Raw genomic sequence first — 23,103 nt, 5'->3', positions numbered from 1 at the left:
CATCCTGCTTGTAGATGGGTTGACTGCCCTTAAATAAGAAATATGCACAAAACTATGTGAGTCAATCTTCGTTTGCTATTTTGATTTGTTTTTGCATGTTTTCCTCTTAAGGAGTACACAGTCACAGCAGTCTTAAAAATCTATTTTAATGTGTTACTGACAACCTTTATTCATCATTGTTTTCCGGTTATAGTCCCTTTTGTTTTGAATGGTACATTGCTTAGCAAATCAACATCCTGTAGTAGAATATAACAAGTATTATCTTCTAACAAATGACAATTGTAAACACTTGTAGATTGATTTTGAAATATTCTACAGTCCATGCAGGAGTTGTTGTGGTATGATGAAATATATTATCAACATGAAAGCACAGTTGTTTTTGGTGAGTTTGAGGAGCCTGAAAATGTGACATGGTAGTTTAATGCTTAATATCGGAATAGATTTGTTGTAGTTATTGATTGAGTTTTGTTACATATGAAAAGAGGCCAACCAAAACTGTCCGTTACTTTGAACACAAGCTGATTAACTAGGACTCAGCCAGTTGGGATGTTAGATGGATTATTGCTGTCATAAAACATGTTAATTTTTGCAGTCTGTAAATTGCTTCAGGGTGCCTTTCTTGCATAAGAAAATTCTTCACTTTTTTCTTCACAGGGCTATAATGGTCTTGTTGGCATACAGCCTATAGCTTACTGTATAGCTGAAGTCAAACTGCTCATTTTGGGTTGGGCATCCAGTTTGCGTAAGTCATGTAGCTTTAGCCACAGATTTTATATGGCTTTGATGGCTTAAAATACCATTTCTCTACAGCTTGAACCTACCGCTTGAACAGTAATTTATTACACAACGGGCCTTAAAGCTTGATAATGTTAACATTATTATTTCTTTGAAATTAATTTATTAAAGTGCACATTATGTTCTCTGGATGAGAATTGCAAAAATAATTTTATTATTCATTAATAAAGTACAAATTAACTAAACTGTTTTGGTTTTTGTGTCTTGTTTTAATCATCAGGATTTCATGGCAAGGTCACACAAGGTCATGTTGCCTCTTTGGGAATGAGAATTTTATAGATTCAGAGTGGCAGCTAATGGATGTATCTAATAATTATCGATTTATTTTCTTGGCTTTTTAATGCTATAAATAGATTTAGATATTTTGATGAATTATATTATATTATATTATATTATAGTATAGTATAGTATAGTATAGTATAGTATAGTATAGTATAGTATAGTATAGTATAGTATAAAGAAAATCTGTTGAAAGTCGGATTTCAGAGAGGACATGAAGGCGCCATATCTTGATTGGCAGCTTGACCCTTAATGTATCCAGGTGGCAGGTGATAGTCCAAATTTAAAATGTCTGACTGGGAAGAAGAGTACAACGAGGACAGCGTCGATATCCAAAAGCCTGCTAAAAAATCAGCTCCGACTGAATGGAAATTGCCTCACGACGACCGTCGAAGGGGAAATGTATGTTTCGGTGTGAGAAATGAAAACAGGTTTGGAGCCCCTCGGGAGTGGAGGGCGGATCGCAGCGCTGGGGGATCCGAGTACAGGAGCCGGAGAGGCGGCGGAGAAGGCCGTCCGTGTCCCTGGGGAACGGACCGTGGAGACGCGGGACGACGAACTTATGGCGATGAAAAGTCGGACTGTTCTCCGCCTGTGACTATCACTGTGGAAAATGCTTCAGTCGGGAGGATAATAGGTGGGATTCAAATGAAATAATTGTAGTTTTAATGGCTTCGCCGGTAGCTAGCTAGCTATGCTAAGTTAGTAGCGTCAGTTAGCTAGCTAGCTAAAGAGGTCAACGATTTGACTTTACATGCAGCGTTAGCTAATCCTCAGTCTGCTTTACAAGCTGTTTGGCCTGTGTCTGTAGGTGTACCATGTGCTGCTTAGTTCCCACTGTGTAACCAGCGATGTGGACAGTCAGACTTCAAGTGCATTTCAATCTTGTTTAAGGTCGCGGAGGAGCCAAAATCCGTGAACTTGAAGAGAGCACAGGTGCAAGAATCAAGGCAAGTTGACAAAATGTTAGCGCCAAAGTAAAAAAGCGCATCCATGAATAAATTGTTAGTGCTAGCTTGGTAACACTAGTGTACACTAAAATGTTTCCAGTTCTTCTGTATCTTTTATGTTACATGGACATGACTACAGATGCTTCAATGTCAGAGGAAGGAAAGGAAGCAGACTGAGGGCATTTCTCCTTGTCAAAGTTAACTAATGTCAAAAGTTGGCTACAGTTGTAAAGAAAAGTCAGATGATCAGTTGTAGTATAACCCTATAGAGCTGTTCAAGAACGTGAGAAACCTTCAAAATGACCAATAAATATTTGAGAATTACTGATTTAGCTGCAATTTTCGAAAGGGCATATTTGATCACTCATCAGTACTGTTCAAACATCCTCCATGTTTGGAGACATCAATTCAAAGACCAGAGCCAAGCCAGTTAATTTAAAACCAGAACTGTTTAAGTCCAGAGGGGGTCAGGACTGTTTAGATTTAAAGCTTTTGAAGCCCCTGAAGACATACAGGGGAGGCTGTGAATAGCTGTAAATCACCTTGAGAATTTAACTAGCCACTATCAGTATGTATTGTGATTAAAATAAATGAGTAAAATTAATGTTATTATTATATTTGAAAAGACCTGAACAATTCAACATCTAGATTAGTTATGTGCAAGATTTTGGGGATTGGACCTAACGGCAAGACTTGCACAGAAAACTACAGCCCTGTTTTTGTCCCCAAACACAGTGAATGTTGTTGTTTTTTTAGATAAACAAGGGGGACTATGAAGGTGAGGTGGTCATCTTTGGATCCTCTGCTGCCCAGCAGAAGGCAAAGGAGATGATTGAAGACCTGGTGGCAGATGGCAGCTATCGATTTCGCAATGGTATGAAGTCATTTCTTTAAAAATTGATCTGGCAGTTACATTATTGGCAGTTGTGTGGTTTAAGGCAAATTTCTCAATTTTATGATCAGATGTATCAGACCTGAACACAATCGAGGCCTGACATCTTCTGGTTGGTTGGGCGATAAGCTCTTGTCCAACCAAATTCTCATTGGACAGACACTGGTCACTAGTGTTACTTTTATATAGAAAAGCCTTCTTAATCAGAATAATTATTTGGTGTATTTAATATGCTGCAATACTGTAATTCACCGTACTAGTTCACGACTGGTGCTAGATTAAAGGGATTGATTGATATGGGAGAGTGCAAGAAGAAGAACCTGGAGCATGAGAAGAAAATTAGTGTGTTGATAGCGTAGTGTAGTAATTGTCCTCTCCAACCCCCCAATTGATGAAGAGTAGTTAGAATTTCAAGTGACCTAGATTTTCTTTGGTTGACTACAGCCCTAATTCTGTCAAAGTGGTCAGATGTGAAAATGCCTCTGCACAAGTTGAAAATGCAAAACTACAGAAACTGGAGGCTGACATGCCACACAAAGGCACACTCCCACTTTGCTAGTTAGCTTACAGCTAATGGCTGCACAGCCAGTACTTTGTGCAATCCGTGTTGACATGCTGCAAAAAGCCAAACACTCCAGCTGTCTAATTTGAGGGACTGATCGAGCAGCAAAAATTTGCTTCTGTGATGCTCATGGCCTGATAATTTCTATACTGACCCTTTGTCTCAAAAATACTAAAATTAGCTTCACTTGCTGATACTTAGTTATACTACTGTACTGCAATCTGTAAATCGAAATGTATCTCCTCCAGGCTACTGATCTGTTTTTCAGGTCTTGGTAGGGGGGGACAGCATGGAGGAGGAGGTGTTGGAGGAGGCTACAGAAATGGAGGTGATGTAGGAGTAAGGAGTGACTCTGTCTGGGGTGCTGCAGAATTACAGGCAGGGAATGCCGTCCCTGCCCGTATATCCATAGACTGGAACACCATCCGGGAGAACAAGGACAAGTATGAGGAGCTCAAGTGGAAAGGTGAAGGCTTCATAATGTACATACACTGCAACACATAAGTATTTGTAAAGTAATGTGGTTTTCACTGATTTAGCCTTACTGCAGCATAATAGATTTGAAATCAAGCAATGACCGAGTTAAAGAAGTGATGGCCTTTTACTTTTTATGTTTTGGGGATGTTTACTATTTGTTAAACAATATGGAGGTCAATTACATGCAAATACCTTCAGTTAAAGCAGGTATTCATCACTTTCATTTCATGATTATTGTTTTATTTTTAATGCCATGTGCTAGAATACAAAGCCCAAACCAAGCTGTTGTATTATAATCACTACTTTTTAATTTTCATTTTTTGCTCGTTTGTTGTTACTACAGACACTTGTGTTGTGCTTTATGCTTGTGATATGACACTATAATTTCATTTGCAAACACGAATGGCCCTCATCCATGGCTTTAAACCATTTCTGTAATATTTGCTTCAGACCTTCCACCAATGAAGAAGAAATTTTACACTGAGGCAGAGAGTGTATCCATGCTCACAGCAGAGGAAGTCAGTGAATGGAGGTATATCTGACCGTTACCCTTATTGTAACATCATCTTTTCCCCTAACACTGGGTGGGCAATGCATCCACATAAATAGACACTAGCATTGTGTCTGTTTATGTGGACACCAGTATTATCTCAAAAGCTATGGTGAGGCAGAGGCAGAGTCAAATGCCATGACTCTAAGCCTAAGCCAACACTTTTTGTTGCTGCCATTGTTGTTTTTCATTACAGCCTCAGACAAAAAGGTGGCACCATTTATTCACCTCTTCATGCCGTGCAGACTCCCACAGGGCTGCTTGTCTTGGAACTTGTCAGTGGTTCACAGTCATCTTTCACATTAAGGCTTAGAGATTCAATGTTGCAAGGAAATACAGGAAAGGTAGTTGAAAGTGGTCTTGCCTTTTTGTCTTGCTCAACCAGATTGTGCTGGTTGAGCAAGACAAAAAGGCTAGTTAGCTGTCTCTGATCGAGTTATTACCATCTTTTTACAAATTTCTGTTTATTCAATTGATTTTACAGTGAAAATTGTTTGTTTCAAAGAGTAAAAAACTCATTTTACAGTTGATTTTCAAGTGATGTTTAGACCAGATGCTGTCTCTTAACCGTCAACTACAGCTAGACACATTGCATATTGATGTTTGTCCAGTAAGGAGTGTGGTTTGTAGTCCACCACTCTACCTTTTTAACCATTTCTACAATGTTTTTGTGCGTGTTATATTTTTCTATAGGAAGGAGAATAACAATATCTTTGTGGACGACCTGAAGGAGGGGGAGAAACGGCACATTCCAAATCCCTGTCGCACCTTTATGGAGGCATTTGAGCCTTACGCAGAGATCATGGAAAATATTGAGCAAGTGGGCTTTGTCAAACCAACTCCCATCCAGGTATGAACCTGGCAGATGGACGGATAAATAATTAGATTCTTTATTCATTCCCCCAAGGGGAAATTTGTGAAACTTCTCATACTTTGTATTACTGTTGAATATACTGGAATCAAACGAACTATCATTCTCCAGTAGAAATGTGCACAGGTGTAGTTGATGTTTTTGTTGTAAAAGTATTTACTTAACCAACCTATCCAGTAAGTGAGTTGTTTTAATCACTTTCAAAAGACTTGGCACCTTATTTTAGAACAAACATTTCCATGTGTGTGTACTGTGTGCAGTTTGATGTTTACAGATCCACCTTTTCGTCATCTGTTGTCATGGGTAAGCCCCATAATTTACAGAGATCCATGATTGGTTAAAAAAAGTACCTGCAATAACAGCTGCCTTTATGGGAATTTTTATTTTATTTTATTTTATTTAAAATCAATCAGTGGATTGAAAAAAAGCTGAAATTAAAGGAGACCTGTCATATTTTTAGGCAACCCTATTCTAACCCTGTCTTAGATGACACATGTTGAGAACAGGAAAAAAACTAATTCAGATCATATGTTATGAGGTACAGTGTTTCCACTAAAATTAGTGTAATGGGAAGCTATAGCACAATCAAATGATAGAGATTTAAACTGTAGAGTGTTGCACAATGAAAGTGGTTTGTTACTTGCTGATGTTGCTGTTTAAGCATGGCATGTTCTAACTAGTTTAGTACAGATTCTTTTTCACTCTTTAAATCCAAATTAAAAAAGACATCTTTTTATGGTATCTTTTTTTAATCTACCTTAATCCCTCAACTCTGCAACAGAGTTGTAGGTGAGTGCATATCTTTATTTAGCAAGTGATAAATGGAAACAAAAGGGATTTTGTCTTGAGTTGAAGGGAGTGAGCCTTCAATCTAGAAAAATGTTTATATTTTCCAATTGTTAAGCTTTAGTTTTCTTTCTTTACCACCTCTCTTTCCTCCCTTTTGTAATGTAACTATACAGCCATCATTAGTCACGCCTGTAAAATGTTTGCACTGAATACAGTTGCCCACAGTGGGAATTCTCAGCGACTCAACAGGACATGCGCCGCTCAGTGTGTTCTTATATGCTCATAGTCTGTTGTAAAAGTACATGGCTAGCAAATCATATTTTTTTAATTCGGATTGAATCCAATCTGTACCATAAAAATCGAATGAGATCTGACATACTGGCTTTTACTGGATCAAAAAGCTGATGGAATGCAGACAGACAAGGTGCTGAGATGACAACAGAGGCAGAAGAGTGGGAGCAAGCCACAGAAGACAGGGCATGCCACACTAGTGACTGGAGATGAGTCATGCGGTTATGATGACTGAATCATGGGGCTCACATCACATCAACAAGTCGTGGCAGTGGTGTAGAGTACATTCACTGTCAACAATCATTGGAGTAGGATGTATCAAAACCACATTGTGAAAATACTCAACTACAAGTAAAGGTCCTGCATTCAAAATGTACCAAGATCCAACTATCCATTGTCTATACCATTTATCCTTAAGGGTCGCAGAATGCCATTTCTAAGGTTTACAGTTTGTTTCACCCCCATACATACGGACACTTTGCTACAGAAGCCCAAGAGGTTTAAAGCATTTAGATGTGCATGTATATAATATTGAAATGAGAGAAGAAATCAGATTAAAGTGTCAATGTCATATTTCCAGTGATGAGAGTATTTTAGGCTTGTTTTTGGGTGCGTTTTCTTAGTTTTCCAGGGCCTTCTGTGGAAATTCTGCTCTCTCCAGCTGTGCCAGTGAAAGTATACTGTCAGGGGAAATGAAAATGAAAATCATCTGCCTCTGTGATTCACTTTCATTTCACAGAAAAAGGCTTGGTCAGATGGAACGTAATATTACCAGCCTGAGCAGGCTCTGTGTAATGCAATGACGGTTACAGCAAACGTGCTGTAATCCTGTATATAATGTTAAGTTGCTGTACTGCTCCACCCTACCTTGCACGTGTTGATAACTGCTGTGTGATGTTCATTTGGTATCTGTCAACCAGTTCATTGATCATTCCTTTTATGTAGGTACTGTCTTTATGTTCTTGCCAGCCCTTACAGTCTTAGGGGAAATGGCTCCAGCATGAGATTTCTCCTAAAATTATTAATTGGCCTTTCTGTTCATGTAAATAACACTTTGGAGGTGTTGGTAGTTCAGATTTTTCTCTTTGTGTTGAGCCAGGCAAGCTGTTTCCCCCTGTGTTATGTCTTGTACTGAAATAGGTTAAACCTCACTCTTGGAGAGAAGGAAAGAAACCAAACAATCTGCATTCTCATAGATTGTTTGCTAGTTGTTGTCTTGTAGATTGTTTTTGTTTATTTGTTGCATGTCTTTGATTTTGTTTCACATAATAGATTTAATAAAGTGTATTTGCAAAGTAGTTGCTTGAGTACGCAGTCTTACAACAGTTGTGGTTTTGTGTGCGTTTGTACCTTTTTTAATCTTTCTTAATCGTTTCTTCACCAGTCTCAGGCATGGCCAGTGATGCTGAGTGGGGAGGACCTGATAGCCATCGCTCAGACAGGAACCGGGAAAACCCTGGCCTATCTACTGCCAGGGTTCATCCACATGGATGGACAGCCTGTGTGAGTACAGGACCTGTTTCCAGTGAATTTGTATGCTTCCTCTTAAGCATTGGGATGCCTAATGTTCCTTGATGTCATTTTTAAAACTGAAAGCACTTTTTCATTTCATTACTTTTAAAGGGTTGCAACACTGATAATTGTACCTGTATATCTGTCAAAATCATTTGGCTTTTTGTCCCTCCTTCCTTGATAGACCTAGAGCTGAGCGGGGTGGTCCAGGCATGTTGGTGCTTACGCCCACCAGAGAGCTGGCCCTGCAGATTGAAACTGAGTGCAAGAAGTACCGCTATAAGGGCTACAAAAGGTCAGGCAGTGTTATGCTACCATAAATTGTTATGGATTGACTTAGAGACAATAATTAATTGCGACATGGCCATGACTGTTTCTTCTGTACTTTCTCTCAGTATCTGTATCTATGGCGGAGGGGACAGGAGAGGTCAGATCAACCTGGTGAAGGGCGGTGTGGACATAGTGATTGCTACGCCAGGCCGACTAAATGATCTACAGATGAATGAGCTCATCAATCTTCGCTCCATCACCTACTTGGTCAGCTGTTTGTGTCATGCATGTTTGTTTGTGTGTGAGATGGGGTTAAAGTTCGGATGGGTCCAATGTCGATGATATAACTTCCGTTTTCTAGACTTATTTCTAGAAAGTGCCTTACAATATTTTTAGATTTTAACCCTGTTCCACCCCAGTGGTGACACTCCTAAGAATAGCAGTCTCACTGTTCAGTTTGTGAAATTCTGCAGATCTTAGGTGTTAAGAAAATCTTATTGCTCAAACCAATGTAGCATAAGTTTGCATTTTTAATTAACTGCTCTGATTATCGGGAAAAGGTGCTGGACGAGGCTGACCGTATGCTAGATATGGGCTTTGAACCCCAGATAATGAAGATCCTCCTGGACATTCGCCCAGACCGACAGACCGTCATGACCAGGTATAATCAAGTCACATGAAGCATTTTAAACAAACATTCATCATCACATGGTTAGCAGGACATTGGGACACGAATACAGATGCAACCTCAGAGAGAAAGCATTGCAGGTCTTGAGCAGGAAAACCATCCAGTATTGGTCTTTGTTTCTCCACAGTTTGGAGAGAGCTTAGATAGTAAAGTCAAGGAATATCTTTCATCATGCAGGAAAGTTGATCCACATTTTCACAAAGGAAACGATGATCATATAATAAATAATGGAACTTTTTAAAAAGATTCAACTCCTGCATTAATTTACACTGCCCCTTGCAGAAGTGCTATGGAGATTTACTTAACAATTTAAAAAAAAGTTATTTTTAATGCTATACAACCTACAACATTTCACAATTTCAGCGCCACTTGGCCCACCGGTGTGAGGCGATTGTCCAAATCGTACCTAAAGAATCCCATGATGGTTTACGTGGGAACCCTGGACTTGGCAGTAAGTGTAAATGGCTACAGTCAGTCTGGTATAAGGTGTGTTGACTCGGTTCCTACATATGAATTGTTTCTCTCTGCCCCACTTTGTTGAATACGAAAGACGTGATGCAAACTGCGGGTAACTTTTTCTCAAGTATTTCTTCTTGGCAGATATTTAAGGGCTTTAGAAAGTACATTTCTGATCCTGTGCGCTCCCATCTAGAATATATGTTCACACGCTTCCTGTGTTTTTCTGGATCTTAGGCTGTTAACACAGTGCAGCAAACAGTGCTGATTGTCCATGAAGAGGAGAAAAAATCCTATGTGTTTGACTTCATCAGAAACATGCAGCCCCAGGATAAAGTTCTCATCTTTGTTGGCAAGAAGCTTGTGTGAGTGGGAAATCGGTCACTAACACATGGTTTGTAACAAGGGAGGAAACTGTGGTTTTTATCTACAACAAACAGTTGCTGGCAAATACCAGAGTCAACCACACACTGACATTGGCAATGCTTACCACTGTATTAGCAATTTCTTGTGTGCGTGTTTGTGTCTCTATGTGCTTGCAATTTCAGGGCTGATGACCTGTCCAGTGACCTGTGTCTGCAGGGTCTGGCTGTGCAAAGTCTCCATGGTGACCGTGAGCAGTGTGACCGTGAAGAAGCCCTCAAGGACTTTAAAAACAGTATGTAACAGGAAAGGAAAATATGGTTTTAAAAAAAGAGGTTTTTCCTACCTCTGACAAAACTGAAATGTTGTTTTGTTTTGTGTTCATAACTTGAATTGAGTGAGCTACCACAAGGAAAGACTGAAAAATCTAATTTACCAGAGAATTAAAGTGTTTTATGTTTTTCCAGGTCGAGTTCGTATCCTAGTAGCCACAGACTTGGCATCTCGAGGGTTGGATGTCCATGACATAACGCATGTTTTTAACTATGACTTCCCACGAAACATAGAGGAGTATGTACATCGCGTGGGCCGCACTGGACGAGCCGGGTAAGGTCACATGATTGAAAAGCATTGCCGCCGTCTGGCTGTTCTTTAGTAAGTTTGTGATGTTGATGCATTTATGTTTCAGACGTACTGGTGCTGCCGTTACCCTGGTAACAAGAGAAAACTGGAGGATGGCCTCTGAGCTGATTCCCATCCTGGAGCGAGCAGGACAGGTTAGCAGGACAGAAAGCAGAACAGGAAGTTCATATAAGATATAAATAGGAATATGGGGCATGCAGAGTGGTGTATACCTTCTATTAGTATATCCTAGCAGACCAACCAATAAGAATGTATTGTTAACAAATAAACTATTGAGGGGTTTGCTTCAGTTAGGAGGCATGTGTTGTATTTTCATTTGAATTTATCAAATTTTAAACCCAATTTAATAAAAGGTTTAGCAAACCATAGTTATGAGGATGTGATCTTGATGGATGCTCTTGCAGGAGGTCCCTGAGGAGCTGGTGCTTATGGCAGAGAGATATGAGAAGCACAAGAGTGAGAAGGAGATGTACAATTCAGGAAGAGGAGGAGGAGGAGGCGGAGGAGGATGGGGGAGGAGAGATGGTGGAGGGAGAGGAGGCAGTGCTCGAGGCCCAAAGTGTGGATTCTAATGCACGATTGGTCATGTAAGTCCACACATACCACAAAGTTTCCTACACAGACTTTCAGAGACAAAAGAGTGAAAAGAATCAATAAGACAAGACAATTACCTGGAATTCTGATTGAATAATAATAAAGGACTAATATTAATGCTCTTGTGCTTCTTTGTCAACAGGGTGGAGCAGGATCTGAAACCACCTGTTGTAAATTGAATTTATATTTCATATTTGATCTGATTTATTTTCCTTGATTGAAACGTTCCTTTGGTTTGCTTTTGTTGGATTATTATTCAGAGGCTGTTATATCATTACATTGTTCTCCTGTTTTGAAAGGCAAAAATATGACAGTTTTCTTGTGTTGTAAATCACAACAGTAGTGTTAAGCATCACTGAATACATTGTCATTACTTGATTTGGGCAGAAAGAAATTGACATAATTAAATAAATTCTCCATTTTAAAGTGATGGGACACATTGTGTAATTTTATTGACTTTGAATATTAGGTTTTGCACCATTTCCACACTTCCACAACCAAGAAACATTTGCCTGGAAGATGCTTAAGGTGAATGTCTTTATTATAATGAAAACTTGGAAAAGCGAAACGCAGTTGGTTCTTTAATAACCAAATTATTTTTTCCACTCAACAGCTTGTTTGCAGTACATGGACAGGTAATTCCTTTTGTTACTAAACTTTATTAAAAGATGGGTAAAAAAAAATTCAAAGCAGGAACACAGCTGTTGATTTCCATTAAAACTGTACATTTCACATTTTTGTTTTTGCTACTTTTCTTTTCCTTACTAGTGAGGGTGTTTGCATGTGTATGTTTGGCTTTAGTGATTGCAGAAGAACAGAAGTGTAAAACTATTGAAAGATATTGGGGACTTGCTTTGAATGAAATCTGTAACCAATTGTTAACACCTCTGTTGCATGATAAACCAAATGAAAGATCAAATTTACCTGAAAAGTCATGTAGGTTGATTTATGTAAACATTTTAGTCAAAATTTCTTCCTTGTGTCAAGTTTTCATCTGCAAAGAAGTTGGACATTCATGTTGCTTTTCGTATTTTAAATTGCAGATTGGGTTGGATGTCTGCTTCACCGTCATCTGTGGCCATTCCCTCAGCCTCCGGTAGGATTCCATTTCAAGGTACATGTCCTACCAAGATGAGCCAGTTTTGTTTTTTTTTTTTTTGTTTTTTTGAATCTGTACAAAAAAAAGTGATTATCTGTAAAAACTTCTTGTGCTCATCACATTGAATTGTGAGTGTCTGATTGGTGTTGATACAGTTGTGGAATTCCTTTAGTTGGATATCAGATGTTTTCCAAGTAAAGAAAATGTCATACTTTTTCTGGTTGGAGATGAAGGGTAAATATGGATCGCGCTGGTGACTGGGGATGATTTTGTGTTCAAAGACACGAAAGTATAAAGAGGCTCCCATGCTGGTGCCTGACACCTATTGGTAGAAATCAAAGCCAAAGAGGGAAAAAAAACAGATGTAAAGACAACTGCAGTAAGGTCCACAATTCAGTGGGAGCTGGGAATGAAGTTAGTTTGCTGATTTGTGAACAACTCTACAGTCTGTAGACCTTCAAAAAGGTGCATCAAAAAAGGTCTTCAAAAGGTGCATTAAAGAGATTCGGTGTCCATGGTCACTAAAAACACGCAGGTATTAAAATAGTGTGGATCGTCTTTGTGAACGTGAGCTTTTTGCTGTGGTTATATGTGCACCGTATTGTGGTTTATTTCCTGGGTAATTTATCGTAGATCTCACTATGTATTGTATTCTATACCAAAATCGTGGGCGTCTCCTCCTTTTTATTAAATTTTATGATCTGATGATCTTATTATACATGTTATTAAGAATAGATTGTATACTGCTTTTTGTGTACATAAAAATATGCTCGAAAGTTTTTTTTGTATATAATAATTGTGCTTACATCTTTTGCTATGTGCTATTTTGTAGTCTTGTCTGGATTACAATTTTTGTCGTCACATGACCTGTCAGCTGGCCTGGTTTTTGTAGGTGTGTTTCTGTTTCTGTCTTCATGACAGGTAATAGGAAACAACATTGCCGGGTTTCAAATAGGCCACATAGGGGTTTCCAGTACACTGAAGTATTTCACAAGCAATAAATAGACAAAAACATGAGAAATGACAAAGCAAGACATTAATTAAAAATAAGTTTAGATAAAGAGTACATTGGATAAATTCAAGAATTTAATCGTTACAAATATGTATAACAAGTCATTTTGATTATGCTGTCTTTGAAAGACTACCCTGGGTTTCATTAATCAATTTTTATCAAATGCTGTTTGGCCAGTTGTCACTTGGAAAATAGGAAAGCCCTTTTCATGTTCCTCCTTGATACAACGAGCCAGACTCTTGCACTTCGTCGGGTTGATGCCTGAGAGTAGGTTTTGAGTTGGGATGAAGAAGTTGTAGAGCTCACCACATTCCAGATGGGCTACGAAATCGTTCAGGAGCCGCAGAAAACACAAGCTCAGACTAGAGTCGCTCCAGTCACTGTCAATAGGTCTAGAGCAGCAGGCATGCAAGAGTGTGGTCTTGGCATGGTAGGAGCAGAACTTGTCAAATGAAGTGTTCTTTACCTTCAGCAGATTGAGGAGGTGCTTAAGGAGCTTCAAACAGTCCTTCCTGTGCATAAAGAGAAAGGAGCATCACTATGATCATTTCCAAACGTGGACACACAAAATTTAATTTTAAGTTCATTTTTGTTTTCTCTCCAGTGTTTCACTTTCACTTCTGGAATAAGTTAAAATCCAACCTGCAGCACCGCGCTTTGCCTTTTTCACAGCATGTCTTTGCCGATCCATGATTCCTCAGTATGGCCTTCTCAATGTGAGAGAATGAAACCCGCCAAACATCTGTTTGTTATACAAAAGAAAATGCTCAATGAGCAGGGAACTTGAAGTGTCCCTTTTTTTCTAGTCTTCATTCGTGAAATGTTAAAACCCCAAAACAGTTTATGTAACATGACGATATGAAATCTATGAACACCATAAATGTAGTTTGTGTGGGCACTTCTGTTGCTTTCATGACAGGAAAAAATATATATTTCAAATGCTAGGAGGCATGTCATCAAATAATCAGCATGCATCGTGTTAGATGTTGGATCTGTCACAGCTACACGTCCAAACAACTGTCTGTAGCAGCTCAGAATTTAGTGTTCTCCTAATACTGTGACCTTAAACCCTTTAAAGGGATAGTTTGGATTATTTGAAGTGTGATGTAGTTATCTATAGTGTGTAATCCACAGTAGATTGTGGTCAGCATGCCCCTGTGTGGAGGAGTATTCAGGAGTCCCAGTACAGATGCTAAGTAATGTAATATTTTAGGTAGCTTTTTTTAAAAAACAAAAGCCCACCATAAAAAATGAATACCAGTTTAAGTGTATGCTTGTATTTAGAATATTTTAACCACTTAAATTTATTGAAATTTAATTTATTGAAAAAAACAATCATTTTAACTTGCAGAAATTTCTGTTCTTCCACTGCCTCAATCAATGAACTAACACATTAGTTTGGGTTTAGCCGCCGCCTTTAAATTGCTCTGCTGCAGCAGTACATTGCTTAGCATCTCTGCCAGGACTCTTGCCTGCTCCACCAACCTGGAGTACCCCATTGAAGCCCACTTCTAATAATCCAAACTGCCCTTTTAAGTGTTGTCATGAACTTTATCTTATTGGAATACAGTTTTATCATTTGTTTATAAGTTACAATCTGACTTTGGTTGACCAGCTGAGAGAGCTAGTTAGACTTACCCCTAGCAAAGACCCCATCATTTTCCACTGCACCCCAGCCTTCATATTTTGGGACAAGATAAAATGGCTCTCGCTTGTATTCCTGCTTCACTTTAGTTCCTAGCCAGTCGTCTATTTTAAAGCCTTCTTTGGTGAAAGGTGGCCAGCTTGATTTAATCACAAGACTGAGAACAACATCCAGTGAAATGGTGACTGATTGGACTTTTGTGGTCAAGGTCACTGCAGGGCAGCCTTTTTTCTTTCTTGTCACCTCCCATTCTGAAAGAACAAACAAGAAACGCAATATAAATGTTCCCTATTTGTTATATACTGCTTATTCAGTTATACTATATCAGACATTCTGTAAGATTTCTTTGGATCCATTTTTTTTAATACTGGCATATATTCCCATCTAAGACAATATAATACCCCCCCCCCTTTAGGACCAGATTTACATTAATTGTGGTTCTTTTTGAATATACATTGATCATTGATCATGGGGATTTTGTCTCTGCCAGCCATAATGAGCGGTTCCAACCCTGCCCATTTCACAATAATTACAAAAGTGCTTATTACTCACCTCTAAACTTCCCGACACATTTCTTCACTTCCTCCCTGAACTCCTTGAGCATTTTACTGCCAGATAAAGTATCATTCTCTTGAAACTTTTGCAGAGGGTTTTTGCCACGCTTTAATGCCACACTGTAAAAGGCACCATCATTTCCAAATGGTGTAACCTTCACTCGGTCAACAGGAATGGGCAGCATTACGTCAAATTCATCAGGATTAGAAATCTGTATACATAGAAACACGGAATATAATATACCAATTAAGGGATGATTTCATTGTTTGAAGCACTGTACCAATATGGTTATGTTTCATCTAATCTGAGTGCTATGAAACCACATGTTGACCACCCATCTGCAATCATGGAACCCAGTACTAGTTTTAGGCAACTCGGGCTAAAGTGACTTACCTTTAGATTTTCATAGTAACTTCCCGTACGTAGTGGTTGTTCTACTTCGTTAAAGCATTGAGAGTTACCTTTCAAATGCTTGACTATATCTTCTATTATTTTATTGATCACCTCTGCTGCATCTGCTTTGTCGTTCCTCTTAATTTTCAATTTTTCCAGAGTTGTGCGGAGGAGTGTGATCGGTGCAGAATCTTTTGTGATGTCCTTTGGTGTCTCTGGCTGCATCTCGGTTGTCTCCTCTTTGAATTTTTCAGGTGATTTGATCTTACTAGCACAAGTTTTGGGTTTTGTGATCGGTACAGAATCTTTTGTGATGTCCTTTGGTGTCTCTGGCTGCATCTCGGTTGTCTCCTCTTTGAATTTTTCAGGTGATTTGATCTTACTAGCACAAGTTTTGGGTTTTGTGATCGGTACAGAATCTTTTGTGATGTCCTTTGGTGTCTCCTCTGCAAATTCTACTGGTGATTTTGTGGTCTTTAGAGAGTCCTTTGTGGTGTCCTTTGGTGTCTCTGGCTGCATCTTTGGTATCTCCTCTGCAGATTGTTCTGTTGTTTGGGCCTTGCTCGCACAGATTTTGGCTTTTGTACCTTGCACAGTAGCATTTCTGTTATCTTTAGGTGTCGTTTGCTGCTTGATGGTCTTTTCTTTTCGGTTGCTCTGTACAGATGACTTCTCCTCAGTGTGGATCGTCTTTTTCTGCTCCTTTGGTTTCTGTTCCTTTGTGGTGCCAGGCTGCCTCTCTTCTGTGAAGTGTTTCCTCTGAGATCTGGGCAGGCATACTTTTTTCTTTTCCTCAGCAGTAGTCTTACTCTCGGCACACTCAGTGTCAGGGCTCTCTGCCTTGTGTGGCCTCCCTCTACTAGTCATAATGCGTTGTGATTCTGTGAGAGGAATGAAACTGCTCTATGAGTTTCACTCAACAGTGTTTCCCTGTATGAGAACACGCCCCTTAACAACTTGGCAGACTGCCCTTTAGCTGTTTGAGTTGAAATATTTAGACATTCTGTGTCCCTCGATTGAGTTTTTCTGGTAAGTATGCGTTCATTGATGGTTTCTACTTATTCCTGTTCTAATAGCTACATCTTGTGGACAAATGTGTGAATTGTAAAGACGCTCTGATTTTTCTAAGACTTGTCATTTTGGTTTGGGAAGTTCAATGCGTTTGTGACCCTGCCTGACTTCTTTGCGGCACACTGAATCACTGAAGACCAGGGGTCAGCATTTTGGTTGAAACATGTTTAATGTTACAAAGAGGCCCATGCCATCTTACAGTAAGGTGCAGTAGCTTATGCCAATTTAAGCTTCTCCAGTGCAAGTGCAAAATTAGCAACACGCCAATCAAAGTGCTTTAGGAATCAACAGGTGGTCTACTCAAAGTCCCTTAGAGGGACATGTTTCGACCATTTGTATTAAGTGCTTTTTAAAGCTTAAACACAACAAATCACTAAGTTCGACTAAACTACTACTCAGAAGAACATAGTTTTAAATTCTTGCCATAGGCTCCTACAGAGCACCATGTAGTTGCAAACAAACACTAAAAGCAAGACAACATGTACCATGTAAAGAGACCAGTACCTGCACTCCAGAGAGCGAGAGAGGTGATACATTTCATTACCTCTAATTGTTCAATGTCTCAAAATCAGTATCACAGAAATGTATTGCCATGAACCAAATCAACAGTGCACATTTAAAACTATCATTTTGATATTACATTGTACGTAATGGTAATCTAACCACTGAAATGGAATTAGGAGTGCCGTCTCGAGGACTTAAGATCTGAATATTGTTCTTTCCTTCGAATGCTTTTGCGATGCATTGTGATGATTAACCAGTCTTTGATTATTACGTTGAAGCAGCCAATTGTAGGATGAAGTTGGATGACCGATGTCCTGCCCTGGGAGACCTTGGGGTCGGCAGAGTAGCACAACATTCATTTGTTCCTCTGGGCCTTCTGGGCGGACTTGGTAACTTTACCAGTGGTGGAGACCTTCTTCTCCACTCCTTTGATCACGCCGACAGCAACAGTCTGACGCATGTCACGCACCGCGAAACGGCCTGTGAGGCGAAGAGGAAAGCTCAATATTTCAGGTGATGACCTCATTTCAGGTGATTACCTCATCTGGTATCACAAACAATGGAGTCACAATGCCTTCGATTGGGGAGGGGGGTGTGCTGGGAAGCTGGTGAAATTCAACAAACCCTCTACAACTGAACTTACCAAGTGGTGGGTACTCGGAGAAACTCTCAACACACATTGGCTTGCCAGGAATCATATCCACAATGGCAGCATCTCCAGACTTGAGGGATTTCGGGTTGTCTTCCAGTTTCTTGCCAGAGCGGCGGTCAATCTTTTCCTTGAGCTCTGCAAACTTGCAGGCAATGTGAGCTGTGTGGCAGTCCAGCACAGGAGCATACCCAGCACTGATCTGGCCTGGGTGATTGAGGATGATCACCTACAGTAGAAAGCAAAGAGACAAGGTTAATGGCCCATTAATACAAAGCTTATTTCCTTCCCTTCAGAGACTGTTGGCTTGTTCAGTGATTATTGCTGTGATTGTCTTTCTTTGCGGTCTTCCCTCTGTGTCAGTCTGAGTGTGTTATGTGGTAGACAGTTTGCTAAACTTTCAGCGTGATCCAAATGTCACTGGGGCTGGTGTGAGATTTGAAGAAACTTTTGCTTTTATTTGAAGCATCAAAATAGATTGTACAACAAATGCTCCTCGAGACTATAAATAGTTCAGATGATTGTGTTAAATCATGCTCATCATTGTCATTTCTCAAAACATGACTGGCATCGTCTACCTGAGCAGTGAAGTTGGCAGCTTCCTGCGGTGGGTCATTCTTACTATCGCCGGCCACATTGCCACGGCGAATGTCCTTGACCGACACATTCTTGACGTTAAAGCCCACGTTGTCACCAGGGAGGGCCTCAGTCAGTGCCTCATGGTGCATCTCCACAGACTTAACCTCAGTAGTCACATTGACTGGAGCGAAGGTCACCACCATGCCAGGCTTTAGTATGCCTGTTTCCACACGGCCTACAGGCACTGTCCCAATACCTGAGAAGAAGTGCGGCACAGAACATTCAATGAGGGACATTAAAGTGAACATAAAGGTAGTCCAGACCTCTGCTGGGGGAAAAGCTGAAATTTTGTCTAAACACTGACCAGGAGGTGCCTCATATGCCATTAGAGAGCCTACTTTACATTAACACTGTATATCCATTTCTTAATTCATGCACTACATGCCTCCTATCTTGTAGACATCCTGGAGGGGCAGACGCAGAGGTTTGTCTGTCGGACGGGTCGGGGGCTGGATGGCATCCAGAGCCTCCAATAGTGTGGTCCCTGATGCATTGCCTTCTTTCCTATTGATCTTCCACCCTTTAAACCATGTCATCTAGAGAGAAGATAATGTACTGTATTATACATTTGCTATTATTGTCAGTTTAGAGGTTTTAAGCTTATGATCACAGCAGGAGAGAACAACTGATTGGAGCTTATGGTGGCTAATAATGAGTAATGTTAGCTACATATGGCTGTGTAACTGACATACTGAGCCAGTTTTCCGATTTTATGTCTCCTATGCCCGCTACACTGCATTTTAGCATTTATCAGTATCCTGTAACTGCCTCTTTTGGTCACAGTGGTTCCATTTGAGCAGTAGTTACATAGACCTGCTTCAATTACCTTGTACAAGGGAACCTCGATGGTAATTGAAAGGAAAAAGGGTTACTTAAACTCTTTCAAAAACAGTCACAACAACTGGTCAGCCTTTGAGCTACAGCTTCCCATCCCTGGCACCAATTAGTATTCAAATTCATGGCTGCATACACACTATTAATTCTTCTATCATTTGTATTACCATTGTGTTCTACTTACATTGGGACTGGGCTCAAGCATGTTGTCTCCATTCCAGCCTGAAATGGGCACAAAAGCGACGGTGTCTGGATTGTAGCCAATCTTCTTAATATAGGTGCTCACTTCCTTCACAATTTCCTCGTAACGCTTCTGGCTGTAGTTTGGCTCAGTGGAGTCCATCTTGTTGATGCCCACAATGAGCTGCTTAACTCCCAGAGTGTAGGCCAGGAGGGCATGCTCACGGGTCTGTCCGTTCTTGGAAATGCCTGCCTCGAACTCTCCCACACCCGCTGCCACGATCAGCACAGCACAATCTGCCTGAAGACGTGAAGATAAAACATCAGTAATGTTGGTGCACAGCGCTCATTCATTTAGGATTCAAAGTCTGTTGGGTAATTGTAGTAGAATAGATGAGGCAGATGAGTTATAACCTGCATAATTAAAAAGACTAATATGATAAAACAGTTCTTTATCAGCTCTGAGGTGACATATTTAACAACAATATGAACAACTTGTACAGTTCAAAGGAACCTGGTGATTGAACTCGCTGCTACCCAGTTGATGCTGTTTATTATGACTTCTGTGGCTACTTGTAATGCTGTTTACACAGGAATAAAACCTATGACCTTTGGAACAAAGCAAAAAGCCAATGAAACAAACCTCAAGCTCTCTCAAAGGCCCAGAGGCTTATAAAAGGACCCCATAACTATGCAATACAGCTTGTACTACACACTGAATGGCTGAACATCCTTATGTTACAGACCTGGGAGGTGCCAGTGATCATGTTCTTGATGAAGTCCCTATGACCCGGGGCATCGATGATGGTCACGTAGTATTTGCTGGTTTCAAACTTCCACAGTGAGATGTCGATGGTAATGCCACGCTCCCTTTCTGCCTTCAGCTTATCCAGCACCCAGGCGTACTTGAACGACCCTTTCCCCATCTGACAAACAAGCAACAGATAGTAAATGCTGCATAGGCTGGTATGGCTTTTGTATTACAGTGAGAGAGTCGGGGCGTCGATCTTGAGGGAAGATCCCACAAGGCGTCTCCCTCTTGCCTGCTTCTCCTCACCTCAGCAGCTTCCTTTTCAAACTTCTCAATGGTTCTCTTGTCGATGCCCCCACACTTGTAGATGAGGTGGCCCGTGGTGGTGGACTTGCCGGAGTCCACATGGCCGATCACGACGATGTTAATGTGGAGTTTCTCCTTTCCCATGGTGAGTTGAGCTGGCTGAAGTCACGGGACCGTCTGTCTGATGAAACCAGTGTTAAATTACAGATAGCATGGTTAACAGGTGGTCAGCAGGGCAGGAGACACAAACCTCTCATGCTCTTGTTATTGCGATCGACGGCTATTGAAAGGTTTTGGGTGAGCAGCAGACTATTCTTCAACGGTGGGAACAACATGAGTTTGTTACGGCTAAAGAAGCTATAGCATTTGGCAATGAAACACTGATTGATTGAATAGGCTTTGGAAGATCACACAGTTGGGGATTCAGCAAATGCGTTGCAGCGCAAGGGATAAGAAAATAGCGTTAAGCGCCTTGCGCAGAAAGAATTTGAATGCTGCACAAGAAAGGAGACATTGATCCGTCTGCTTCAGTTCATCAGCCCTTAAACTGACTATGCTGTCTCTTCTCTCTTGGATTTGGTTGTTTGATAAAGATGGCGATTCACTAGCAATAGAGGTTTCCTTGCGTGGTGTATCTCGGTAGATTAGGAACGGTATCGGTTGCCACTGAACTGCACCAAGCACACAACCCTGTGCCCCTCCTACTCTCCGTTCCTCCATCCATCCCACACCCCTGCTCTCCTCTTTCACATCCAGCCTGCTCTCCCGTCCCCGCTGCCCCGCTCCGCTGTGCACTGACACCTCAAGACAACAAGGCTCTGATGTTTCACAGCACCGACCTCTTTCCACAGCCACACACTCACTGCGGCCCCTTTCCAAGCCAGAATCCACCATTTTGTCAGGTCCAATCCACTGATAGTGTAGCAGCCATTTCTCAGACACTGCAGAGCACTGCACACAGGTTAGTGCAGAGGAGAGTGCACACTGTTGTTGTTAACTCTGCAGGAGTGTTAATGGTGATAACCTTGAGTTTAAGAGGAATTCAAACACACTGCAAAGTCTTCTTTCAAACAAGTGACTGGGGATTCATTTTATGTAGTCTGCAGCAGGAAAAAAAAAAAAGCTCAGTAGGTTTAATCCAACTGTAACATGATCTTGGGCAGACTTGTTCAGGTGAACTCAGCGTCAGGACGGATAAACATTTACATGCGCGTATTTAACTCATCCCTCGTGTATAACGTCACGACAGCTGCCGCAGTGCGCTGTGAACTACAAAAGATGATAAAACAGCGCACATGCTTAAAAACATCAACACGGCCACTGCGATAAATTTAATGTCTCAAGGATTTAACGGAAATGTCATCCCTCCGCCATGTTCTGTCATCTGCCCGCTTACTGGCGCCTGGGTGCGTATTTACTGCCAGCCGTCTGCCCCCTTTTCTGCATCACAACAAAATTCCCAAAACACTGTCTGGAGACTGATCCGCCAAAGACAACCTCTCACCCGTGTTCCCGATAGCATCCAAAACGAAATCCCCCCTCCTCAGTGCAAAATTTAATGTCGTACCTGAGAGCTGGCCGGTGTCAGGTTGGGTGCAGGACCGGGTAGGAGAGGCGCTGATCCGGTTATAGCGCACAGGGACAGGCGGGGGTGTTGCGTAATTGCGCGCACCCGCTGCTGCCTGCACAGCATCACAATGAGGGACCGGGAGAAGTTACCGTAAATGAGTTTATCCTAGGATACCGCTACCGGCGAAGCATCCATTATCGGACACCCCCGTTTGAACGTGATCTGCTCCTTTCCTCATTAAATATCGAGGACGAGACTCATGGAATTGTTCAGCCAGTCCGCATTAACACCTTCAAAGAGTGATTATAAGTAGTTGCGCTAAAGTCTGTTGGCTTTTATCGTCTTTTGATTTATCTGCGTTAGTTGTGGCGTTGCAGAAAGTTTTCCAGAGGAATAAAATAGTATTACAAGATGCAGAGTTATGTCCAGTAGCTGAAGTGGGTCACTAGAGACACCTATGTGATTTTTTTGGGGGGGGGATAGAGATGTTTTGGTTTCATCTGTGTTTCAGAGATGGTGATGGTTGAGTGTGCAGTGCCCATCACGCGCAGCTGGTGCCGCGCACACTTTTCCAGACGCTCCCTAGTTGGATTAAAATTAACCCTGATGCCCTTTACGTCTTTCCACCGTGTGTGACTGCAGACCCGTCTGCCTGCTATCCTGAGAAACAGCAGGGAGGCAAACACGAAGGTAGAGCACTCTTTAAATTACACATAGTACTTAATATGAAATGATGTCACGCTTACATTTAACAGGGATGTTATGAAATGTCTTGGACTATAGGCTTCTGTAAATGTGTCCAAATATCAGGGATTTATATCTTTAGATTTTATTCAGTTAGTAACAAAATATCTCAGGAAGTATGTCACTGATAACAAGGCCCTTATATATTCTTTTCATTAGGGGAAACTACT

The 23,103-nt window shown here is 40.9% G+C and overlaps 3 protein-coding genes across 3 annotated transcripts; 1 reads left to right on the top strand and 2 right to left on the bottom strand.

Annotated features, from left to right (window-relative positions):
- The first annotated feature begins 1,362 nt into the window (after nucleotides 1–1,362).
- Nucleotides 1,363–11,207, top strand: ddx43 (DEAD (Asp-Glu-Ala-Asp) box polypeptide 43). Its single transcript, XM_070841433.1, has 17 exons — nucleotides 1,363–1,711; nucleotides 1,969–2,024; nucleotides 2,781–2,905; nucleotides 3,757–3,944; nucleotides 4,406–4,487; nucleotides 5,199–5,355; nucleotides 7,841–7,959; nucleotides 8,153–8,263; nucleotides 8,364–8,505; nucleotides 8,799–8,899; nucleotides 9,290–9,377; nucleotides 9,620–9,747; nucleotides 9,931–10,040; nucleotides 10,213–10,351; nucleotides 10,434–10,521; nucleotides 10,792–10,974; nucleotides 11,124–11,207. Exons 1-16 carry the CDS (start codon nucleotides 1,363–1,365, stop codon nucleotides 10,957–10,959), a joined length of 2,151 nt encoding a protein of 716 aa, XP_070697534.1. The 3' UTR covers nucleotides 10,960–10,974; nucleotides 11,124–11,207.
- A 1,991-nt stretch (nucleotides 11,208–13,198) lies between these two features.
- cgasa (cyclic GMP-AMP synthase a) lies at nucleotides 13,199–16,552 on the bottom strand. The gene is made up of 5 exons (XM_070841593.1): nucleotides 15,686–16,552; nucleotides 15,290–15,503; nucleotides 14,731–14,988; nucleotides 13,735–13,834; nucleotides 13,199–13,604 (listed from the first exon to the last, which is right to left on the bottom strand). The coding sequence occupies exons 1-5, from the start codon at nucleotides 16,550–16,552 to the stop codon at nucleotides 13,241–13,243; spliced, it is 1,803 nt and encodes a 600-aa protein (XP_070697694.1). The 3' UTR covers nucleotides 13,199–13,240.
- A 404-nt stretch (nucleotides 16,553–16,956) lies between these two features.
- eef1a1a (eukaryotic translation elongation factor 1 alpha 1a) lies at nucleotides 16,957–22,269 on the bottom strand. Its single transcript, XM_070841575.1, has 8 exons — nucleotides 22,187–22,269; nucleotides 20,620–20,800; nucleotides 20,309–20,488; nucleotides 19,567–19,863; nucleotides 18,934–19,084; nucleotides 18,488–18,744; nucleotides 17,904–18,138; nucleotides 16,957–17,740 (listed from the first exon to the last, which is right to left on the bottom strand). Exons 2-8 carry the CDS (start codon nucleotides 20,761–20,763, stop codon nucleotides 17,616–17,618), a joined length of 1,389 nt encoding a protein of 462 aa, XP_070697676.1. The 5' UTR covers nucleotides 20,764–20,800; nucleotides 22,187–22,269; the 3' UTR covers nucleotides 16,957–17,615.
- Between the last annotated feature and the right edge of the window lie 834 nt (nucleotides 22,270–23,103).

This window comes from Pempheris klunzingeri, chromosome 12 (assembly GCF_042242105.1).
Source record: "Pempheris klunzingeri isolate RE-2024b chromosome 12, fPemKlu1.hap1, whole genome shotgun sequence".
Lineage (NCBI taxonomy): Eukaryota > Metazoa > Chordata > Actinopteri > Acropomatiformes > Pempheridae > Pempheris > Pempheris klunzingeri.
This window is presented reverse-complemented; position numbering and strand designations above follow the sequence as displayed.